Genomic DNA, 10,354 nt, shown 5'->3' with positions numbered 1-10,354 from the left:
ATTCAATGACATCGCCAACAACCTGTAGCTTTGGGATTTGAGGAGCTAGGGTTGTGCACAAATCTGTTTAATGATATCCTGCTTCTGCCTTCCATTAATTTGCTTGATTTATGAAACCACCTATTTATATTTTTGGTTTCTGAAATATCCTGTGGTAATGAGTTAATGCATTTAGAAGCACAAGGCAGAACTAGGAGATCTGTGAATGACAGTGGTACAGGAGCCCTGAATTTTGTAGATAAACTGAGAGAGGAAACAGAAATCTGAGGCTAGTTTCTTGCATTTACTGTAAAACCATTTCCAAGACTTAACATTAGTTGTGTGTTCGGAGAAAAATAAAGCGTCTAAGAAATTCTCCATTCCTTGAAGCATGCTGGCATATTGCTCAGGTATAGTTGGAGTGGACTGGTGTTTTACCTTTTTTTAATTCAGTTTTTTCTTTTCCCAGTGCTCCAGATTAGCAGCTTCCTAATTTGATAATGTGTACTCATAGTTGATGCTACCATTGCTCTCCTCAGATTTTACCTGATGATCCAGATAAGAAACCCCAGGCCAAGCAGTTACAGACCCGTGCAGATTACCTCATTAAATTACTGAATAAAGACCTTGCAAGAAAAGAAGTGCAAAGACTTACTGGTGCAGTAAGTAAAGCTTGATATTCAGTAGTGAGATGACAATGTTTATGGGCATGCCAGCAGATACTTGTTTTATTCTTAGTTTAACTCTTCCTTGCTTTGTGAAGTTTTTCTCTATTGCTAATCGTATTCTATGAATCTGACTCAAGGAATTAATTTCAAGTTTAATATTGCTTTATTCTCTCTTCTTTGTATATATTCTCTATTGTTACACTAGGCTTGGTCTCCAGTCCTGAGAAAAGTGGTGGTCATTAGTGGCAATAAATAAAATGAAAGCTTTCTTTAACATAAAAAACAAATCTCTTTCTGTGTTGCAAAGACTTGTCAGTTGACATGACAAAGGTACTGATTTGCATTTAGGGCAATTCAAAGAGGAGGAAAACAAAAACTAAGAAGAATAGAGCAACGAAGGCTGCAAAAATTAAAGAAATAGAAATTGACTCCTCATCACCATCCTCTGAAAAATCTGATGAAGATGATGAGGTTAATGAGGTAAACATCATTCATATGGTAAAGATGGCTATTCAGTTGTTTCTATTAGTAACCTTTTTATTTAATATTCTGTTTGACATAAAATTGAAGCACTTCAATGTGGCAATTAATATTGCATCAATATAACCACATGGAAGATTAAAATTTAATTTAATGATAAGCCTGTAGCTCGGACATGATGATTAGTTTTCCAAATTATAATATCATAAAATAATTTTGTCACCCAATTACAAGTGATATTGTACAATTTCAATGTTCTTTAAAGACTTGAGCATTGTATCTGCTTCAAATGCAATTGAAATGTAACATTTGAATATAAAACTAATGCTTCTGACTAATCTGTTATTACTACTGATAATGATTCTTCATGTAGCAACTTCTGTTCAGGCTCAGGAAAATTCAGGCTTGATTAGAAAGAACAGCATGAATAAATGATGTTTTGAAAAATGCAAATGAATGCTTCTGTTTATTTTAGGGCTTTCATTATTCTAATAGACTGCTCAACTTTGTTATGTTTTCATTAATTCTGATGTATTCCTTTAGGCTTCTGTTTTTGTTGGGCCATTTATTTAAATTTATTACAGAGCAGAAACCACTAGGAGAAAAAAAAAAACAGCAACAAAAAAACCCCACAACAAACAAACAAAAACACAAAACCCCCACAGATGAAGTTTAGGGGCCATGTTACACCTAATTTTGTGACTTTGAAGGTAGATGAAAGAACACCAGATTCTTCAGAACACCTCTGGAAAAGAGAAAGTTGGAACTCTGTTCCCTTCTGTGACCGTGAATGTTTAATTTGTGGTCAGTAAAAAGTTACTGGAACAAAGCTAACCAGAACAGAGGTCTTTTATCATCACCTTGCCCTGAAAAATCTGCTCAGCTTTGTGATGCCTATTTCCTTATTGCTTTTAGCTCCCTGCAGTTTAACTACCTTTTACAGGGGCAGATTTCTTTGGGGATATGAAAATTAAATGGACTTAATCTCTGACACTCCCCTTCCATTACCCCTGTCTAATCAAGGATTTTTTGTGATTTTTTTTCACAGCTGCATCCAGCTCCATTTGATAGGTGTTAAACTTAAGTCTAAAGAAAACACAGATAAAAAGTACATTTTAATCTGAAGGTTATAAAACTTGTATAGTTAGGAACTCATTTTGATGTGACATATAAACTTGTTTATTGCAGGATGAGATTGTTTCAGTGAAACATCCACATAAAAAAATAAAAGCAGAAAAAGAAAATGAAGAAAAACCTGAGCCAGATATTGGTATAAAGAAAGAAGCTGAAGAAAAAAGAGAGACAAAAGAAAATAAGAGGGTTTTGAAAAGAGAGAAAAAAGAAAAAGAGGTTAAAAAAGAATTTAAAAATATGAAAGAAAAGAGAGAAAACAAAGTAAAAGAATGCACACAGAAAGAAGTAAAGGAAGAAAAGGTAACTAGGTTATTTTTTCTTATAGAAGCATAGAAACATCTAGATTGGAAAAGACCTTTAAGATCATCAAGTCCAACCTTTAACCCTATATATCCTATTTAACCCTTATATATATCACTAGAAACGGCCACCAGGTTTTTGTGAAAAATTTTGAGTTGAAAAGGTATTTTGGATCATTTACTTTACAGTTGTCATTTCATTAAAATCTTTTGCATCATTTGAAGTTTTATTTTTCACCACTTGTAACTACAAGGACAGGGAAATTAAATGGGAAATTGCCTATTAAAGATGCATAGCTTAGTGGAACTGAGAGTGCAAGTGGTGCAAGAAACTTGTCCATTCTCCTCCATCCCTCAGCAAGAGAAAATGAAAGGTACTGTCATTGAATGTCAGAATTTATTTTTATATTTTATTGAAGAGAATGCAGTAATTACAGTGATTGCCTAATTACAGTATAATTTCAGACCAAAAATGAGGTTTGCTTATCAGATATATTTTCATATTTTGTTCTTAGGTAAATGAAATCAAATCTGAAAATAAAGAAAAAAATAAAAAAGTTTCATTGTTGGATATTCCAGTTCATATTACTGCAACTAGTGAACCAATTCCTATATCTGAAGAACCTGAAGAACTTGATCAGAAGACATTCAGTGTGGTAAGTCCCTGTATACTTAGTGTTTACACTTGATATTCGAAATGAACTTAATTTCTGTTGTTCTTCATTCTGCTATTAGATTTTATAACAGGTATCTATTGCCAGTAAAATCTTAAATCAGTGAAGGGTTATAGATACTACACTAAAGTCAGTTTTGTTTTATCACATTTATGCAGTATAGTGTAGAGTATTTGTCTAGTCATCTGTGCACTGAATAGTTTTAAAATACACACTGTGAATATCAATTCTCAATAATAATTTGTGGATACTGCTTTTTAAATTTTAGAATTGAATGAATTTTTATACAGCTGCTGTAGTCTCTGGCTTGGTCTTATCAAATATCTCTTTGATCTTTGTAAGATAACAAGAGAAATTAAGTTTCACAGTTGATCTTGAAGAATTACAGACTTCCTGTGTTAGAGGAAGGAACAATTCATAAAGCCCATAGAAATATCTTGTCAGAAAAATATCTATGATGCCAAAAGAATTTTGGTTATATCCCTACTTTTGATCACAACAGAATCAATATTGGAAGAAAAAAATGTAGGAAAGTTCAATCTATCTAAAGTTTTATAGGTCGATTTGGGCCCTTGGAAAGATGCAAAGGGGAGTTATTTTGAGCAGCTACTTTTCTGTTGTGGAAGTCCTATCATTCATGTCTCTCAACAGTTGTCTGTTCCTGCCAGACAGGTTTACTGGGTCTGCTGTGGTTCTGTCTGTGCAGAGGAAAACTTGTTTTTTCATCAGTATCGTACTGACCAATTTATGTATGTGGGATTTTTTGTTTTGTGTTTTTTCATTTAAATATTAAAAATTACTTATCCATAATTTCTAGGATATCTTGTGTACATGATTCCCATGTACAGTTACGCTTCTCTGTTGACCTCTATGCTTAAGTACTTTATAAACTGTCTTTTTAAAGTTTGCTTTAAGCTGCGGTTAGTGCTCAAACCAGGACATGTAGCTACTTAGTTACTTAATGGCATGAACTGGTAATGGAACAGTTTCACTGATTTTTGAGTTGTCCCTAGATGTTGACACAGTTATGGTGATATTCTCCAAAACTCCTCATATTTTTTTTCTGGATATACAGACTTGCCTCTCTTCCTTGGTGGGAACAATTCTAGGTTGCATATAAAACACTTTTTTTGCTAGGCCCTCCATCCTGAAACATATATTCATAATTATGTCATAGTCACATGCAATCTAATTAGCATGATTAACTTTTCAAATGGAAATTGCTGCTGTGGGTTGTTGAAACTAACTAATTTGACTTCTTGTCTACCTTGTGACAGGTTAAAATGTGCATTTCATCTGTCTACCTTGCCATTGTGATTGAATGCTATTTCCAAGCAAGTGTCTATAATTTAAAACTTGCTAATTGGTTTATCTGCGTTTGCTGTCAACACATTTGAATTAGTGTGAAAATTCAAGTATGCACATGTAAAATGGGTACATTGTTGTCATCACTGTTACTAATTTAGGCATACCATATCTAGCTTTATTCTAGAAAGTTCAGTTTCTGTTAGTATCTGCATAGAACTCAGGCTTAAAAACTGCTCAGAGAAGGAATGCTGATCCTTTGTTAAATGTCAGGTTTCATTGTTACTGAAAGTATCTACTTAAAATATATTCAACATTCACATACTTAATCTTGACACTGAATTTGTATAGTTTTCAATGTTCTAAAAAGTAAAATAAGGCTTGTCCTATATAGTTGTGCTGAAAGTTAAACCCATGATTGTAAAACCTTGTTGTTAAAATTTCTTTTCCTGAGAAAATATTTTATATTTAATTAGTGCTTTCTTAAATCTAATATTTGCTACATAGAATCTAATGCTTTCATATAGGACTAAATTTTCAACTGGATTTAAAGTGCTATTTTTCCAAATGAAACATCATAGTAAAACTAAGTGCTGTGAGAGAAGACTTGTTTTTCATTTAGCTTAAAACAGTGCTGTCTTTAACTATATAAATAGCACAATAAGGGTGGGTCATGTTTTACAGTTTTTTTAATCTTTTTGTTTTCTTTTGAATTAATGTTTCCTTTTTATGTTTTATAGTGCAAAGAAAGAATGAGGCCTGTCAAAGCAGCATTGAAACAACTGGATAGACCAGAGAAAGGGCTTTCTGAAAGGGAACAGCTGGAGCATACTAGACAGTGCCTAATCAAAATTGGGGACCATATTACTGAATGTCTAAAGGAGTACACAAATCCTGAACAAATTAAACAGTGGAGAAAGTAAGTTATTCTGCATGATTTTTCTTGAAAAAGGAAAATCTATAATAGCTTCTATTAAGCAGAATAGTTTTTTATAATTTCTCTTGTTTCTTATTTTCCCTTTTTTGTATTTTTCTGCTTTATTAAATAAGGACTTAAAAAAGATGATGATAATAAATGACTTCAGCTTTTAAAGGTTTTACTTTCAATACTTGCATAGCAATGCATTTTGTCCAGTAGGTGGAGTCATCTTACTTTTTAAAACCAAAAGCAAACAGAAAATAACTGTATTTAGAGTATATTTAATGTTTACTGGAAGAGTTCTTATCATTAAAGAATCTGGCTTTTTCAACTTCGAAGTTTGGTTGTTGTTTTACTTAATTCATGCTAAAAATAGGCCATTATAAATTTGTGTGCTGAAGTTTTAATGATTTTGAGTTGTAGAATCCTTTAGTTTTTAAAAAATATACTCTCAAATGAAATCAAATGCTAACTATGACTTTATAAAAAACATTTATTATAACATACTCGGATGTATTTCAAAATGAAAGAAGTGGTGTTATGCATCTGTGAGGTGATAACTTTGGGGAAAAAAAAAAGAAAAAAATTTGGTTTATAAACCTTGTTATATTTTGTTATTAAGTTCTTAATACAATTTGAGTTAGTTTTGTCATAATGTGTGCTTTAATCCTTTATGATAGCAAATTTATCCTGCACTTCCATATATGACACTCAGTCAAGTGTTCAGTTTCTTTGCAGACTGTTGTTAACATAGAATATTTCTGCTGTTTGTACTTGCTTTACTTCAAAATATTAGGGTGAACTGAAATACAAAAACAATATCCATGTCTTAAAGACACCTTGGTAAACATATTTCTAAGTGGAAATTCATAGTAGAGCTACTATAATATTAATTCATAATAATGCTACAGTACCATATAGATTTTAAAAATGTATTTCATCTGTCTTTAATAAGACAGAATTTAGTAAAAGTATTAATTCTATATTTCTTATACAGATGTCATTGGATGCACCATTGGCTGGTTGTGTCTACTTTTGCAAACCTCTAGGCCAAAACTATATAGATGCTTCTTGAGCCTACACACTTGAGATGTTTCTGAACTAAACCCTATTTAGAACAGTAGTATTCTGTAGTCTTTTAAGACCTCTAAACTTTGCGAAAAGAATTCCAGACTTTAGATCTGGTGTCTGCAATCATAGAAGGATAGGGTTTTGACATCTTGACACTAAGAGAGTTGATTTGTTTAACTTTCTTCTTTTACAGCATAGATTAGGATCAAAGTTTTTGCTATGCTACTTCCATCCTCTCTCAGATTTCTCATTTGGTTTCAAAAGCTTTGACCAGGCCTTGGAATTCTATGGAAAAATCCTTTCCCTTATATCTGTAGGAAATGAGGCGTGTAGGTCAAATTTCTTGTGCTGCAAGAGATTTCTAGTTTAAGAATCTTTATTGAGTAGTAAATACTCGAGTTTTCTGACATAGTTCAAACAATCTTTCAGAAGACTTGCACAGCAAATTGAAAATTACATTTCTCTACAATTGCACAAATAATTTTATTAACAGAATTGCCATTAATACTGCTTTTCATGAACTTGGCATTTTGCAGTCATGATAAATATTACAAAATGACAAATTAATAAAGGAAATAATTTCTTAAATGTTTGAAACACAGCTAAGTAATGTTTGCTGTGCGGCTAGGTAATTTTCTGTGTAACAGACTTTACAATTATTTCGGTTTACTGAAGTACTGTTGAAATAATTTTATTTAATTTCATTTTCTGTTGTATGATACAATAAAAACTAATATATGGAAGAATTATGACCTCTATTTCTTTTTCCTCAGAAACTTGTGGATTTTTGTCTCTAAGTTTACAGAATTTGATGCCAGAAAGCTGCACAAGCTGTATAAACATGCCATCAAAAAACGCCAAGAATCTCAGGTAATACTTTCAGACTAAATATACAAATATATATACTAAGTTTGATGACTGTTTTATTAAGTATCAATCGAGTATACTCAATAAATTTTAAGTGTATTTTACTGTTCATAGGAAACTAGTCTGCTTTCTTAGGATATTTTCTGAAGAATTCAGATGTGACTTTGGGGTTTATCAGTGACAATTTTTGTACTTGTCTCTTTCAGCAACACAGTGACCAGAATGTTAGCAGCAATGTGAATACGTATGTAATTAGAAATCCAGGTAAGAAATCTTGAGCATATAGGGGGCCTACAAGAAAGCTGGAGAGGGACTTTTTACAAGGGCATGTAATGAAAGGACAAGGGGTAACAGTTTTAAGATGAAATATTAGATATTAGGAAGAAATTCTTTACTGTGAAGGTGGTGAGACACTGGAACAGGTTGCTCAGGGAAGTTGTGGATGCCCCTTCCCTGGAAGTGTTCAAGGCCAGGTTGGATGGGGCTTGGAGCAACCTGGTCTAGTGGGAGGTGTCCTTGCCCATGCAAGGGGAGTGGAACTATAGATGATCTTTAAGGTCCCTTCCAACCCTAACTATTCTATGATTCTTTATTATTTTGCTAGATATCTTAAATGACAGTATGTGGAATGAAATAATCTTGAAACTGTCTCCTAGAACTCCCATACTGCTGGATATCATAGGGATAGGCTGACTTACTGTAGCTTTGCTAGTTTGCTGATGACATTCAAGTGAGCACGGACTGAACTTGGTACTTACTAATTTTAGTCGCAAGTTATTTTGCCATTCCTTTGAAGTAAATAATTTTTAAAAACCCACACTTTTAAAATGTTTGTATTTAATTTTTAGGAAGGAGGGGCCAACTCAACACTTGTAAACTTTTTGGAGGCTCTATACCTGTTTGTAATAGTTGTCACCATCTCATGAGAGATATTCCCTTAGCAATGGTTAGCAATGGGTTGCAATATGGGATGTATTTTATTGTTGACAATAATACTGGTTTTTTTGTGCTCCCACACTTACCTTCTTGTAATACTTGTTTTTCTATCGTGTTATGTAAAACTTTGAGTATGTTTATCATGGGTTTAAAATTAGTATACTGTATCTTAGGAATGTCACTTTAAAACTTTTCATTAAAAAGATGTACCTCTAAAACTGATGTTCATGCTAGGGCTCTCCCTCCTTAGAGAGGAACTTCCTACCATTTGGTCTAAAACTGTTCCACTAAAGGCACCTGGTCTCTACTCACTGCTCATTTAGACCACACTGATTCTCTCCATTCAGTCTATAATGTAGAAAATTTTAGTTTCTCAGCCCTACATATCTACATTTCTAGCTTGCTTGCCTTCTATTTACTTCTGAGATTTCTCTCAGTTCTCTCACATTAGTGCATTTGTCTGATTATTTAGATCTTGTTTCTGTCAAATTATAATGCTCTTTTAAATTGCTTTAAATCTGAAAGGTAGAAGTGCTGTTTGAATTGGTGAAGAAAAAAATTATAGTGTGTGAGACTTCCTTATAACCTCTGCTTTATTAAATAGATATTGAAAGACTGAAAGAGAATACAAACCATGATGACAGTAGCAGGGACAGTTATCCTTCTGATAGACATTTGTCACAATACCATGATCATCATAAGGACAGACATCAGGGAGATGCTTATAAGAAAAGTGACTCTAGGAAAAGGTCCTATTCAGCCTTCAGCAATGGAAAAGACCACAGAGACTGGGAACACTATAAACAAGACAGCAGGTAAATTGCTTCAGCAATTATAAAATCTGTTAAGAAATCCCCTCCTGGTTTTGCAGTATGCATGTAGTAAGCACCAAAGTATCTTTTTTGAGTAATGCAAAACTGCAAAGAAATTCCTCTAATACAGTTCTGTTGAATTGACATAATTGTAGTTCTTATAATGTGTTCAGTAATACTAATATAAGTACATCTTTTCAGATATTATAGTGATAGTAAACATAGAAAGTTGGATGACCACAGGAGCAGAGATCACAGGTCAAGCCTAGAAGGAAGTTTAAAAGACAGTCGGCCTAATTCAGATCACCGTTCCCATTTAGACCACAGGATACATTCAGATCACCGTTCCACTTCAGAGTACAGCCATCATAAATTTTCAAGAGATTACAGGTACCACTCAGACTGGCAAATGGACCACAGAGCTTCTGGTAGTGGCCCAAGGTCACCATTAGATCAGAGGTCTCCTTATGATTCAAGATCTCCTTTAGGACACAGATCTCCATTTGAACACTCATCAGATCACAAAAGTACACCTGAACATACATGGAGTAGCCGGAAAACATAACAAAGACTGACATTTTCTGGACCTTCTTTTAGCCATATGCAGTAAGCTAATACAGTAATTGCCTTATATGACTTGAAAGATATGGACTTGGATATTCTGTCAGTAGCAGTATTGTTACTTCTTTCCAGGATGCAAAGTCTATTATTCCAACAAGAGAAAAAATATTTTTGTATTTAAAGTTTATGCTGCACTGTGCTGCAAATGTTGTGGCACTTTTTTTCCTTCCCTTCTAAAAAATTAAAAAATGTTTACTTTTACAGGGACCTCAACACTGCCCCATTCAGACTGGATCTCATAAAGCTGTTTTTAGGCTGAACACAGTTTAAATTACGTTTGCAAATGAATTTTTAAACACTGACCTGTGATCATGTTTCAGGAAGGAATGAGTTGGTTTTTTTCTTAGTAAAAAATTTTCAAAGTCTTTATTCACTTTCCAAAGCTATTTGTTTACATTGTACACTGCAACTACCTTGCCGCTTTTCATCATAAGCTTGAATATTTAAGTTCTGTACCCATGACTGTAAAATAGCCAGGATTTCTCCTGTTTGTGATCAGTTGTAATAATGTCTTTTTACAAAATAAAATAAATGGCTTTAAAATATTGCAAACTAAACACTTTTTATTAAAATATCTTTATGAAATCAC

At 33.2% G+C, this 10,354-nt stretch overlaps 1 protein-coding gene across 1 annotated transcript in view; it reads left to right on the top strand.

The window, feature by feature from the left end:
* The window catches only part of LOC104390541 (chromodomain-helicase-DNA-binding protein 1-like), a 55,271-nt gene extending 45,180 nt beyond the window's left edge, over positions 1–10,091 (top strand). Inside the window, exons 27-35 of the mRNA XM_009999694.1 lie at positions 519–641; positions 996–1,127; positions 2,316–2,561; positions 3,076–3,216; positions 5,280–5,458; positions 7,303–7,399; positions 7,603–7,660; positions 8,937–9,147; positions 9,346–10,091. Coding sequence (XP_009997996.1) covers positions 519–641; positions 996–1,127; positions 2,316–2,561; positions 3,076–3,216; positions 5,280–5,458; positions 7,303–7,399; positions 7,603–7,660; positions 8,937–9,147; positions 9,346–9,709 — 1,551 coding nt within the window. The 3' untranslated portion in view covers positions 9,710–10,091. The remainder of the gene's footprint in view (positions 1–518; positions 642–995; positions 1,128–2,315; positions 2,562–3,075; positions 3,217–5,279; positions 5,459–7,302; positions 7,400–7,602; positions 7,661–8,936; positions 9,148–9,345) is intronic.
* The last annotated feature ends 263 nt before the right edge of the window (positions 10,092–10,354 follow it).

This window comes from Chaetura pelagica, unplaced genomic scaffold (assembly GCF_000747805.2).
Source record: "Chaetura pelagica isolate M959 unplaced genomic scaffold, ChaPel_1.0 scaffold236, whole genome shotgun sequence".
In the NCBI taxonomy this organism is placed as follows: Eukaryota; Metazoa; Chordata; class Aves; order Apodiformes; family Apodidae; genus Chaetura; species Chaetura pelagica.
The sequence above is the reverse complement of the archived record's forward strand: the minus strand, read 5'-3'. Positions and strand labels throughout refer to the sequence as shown.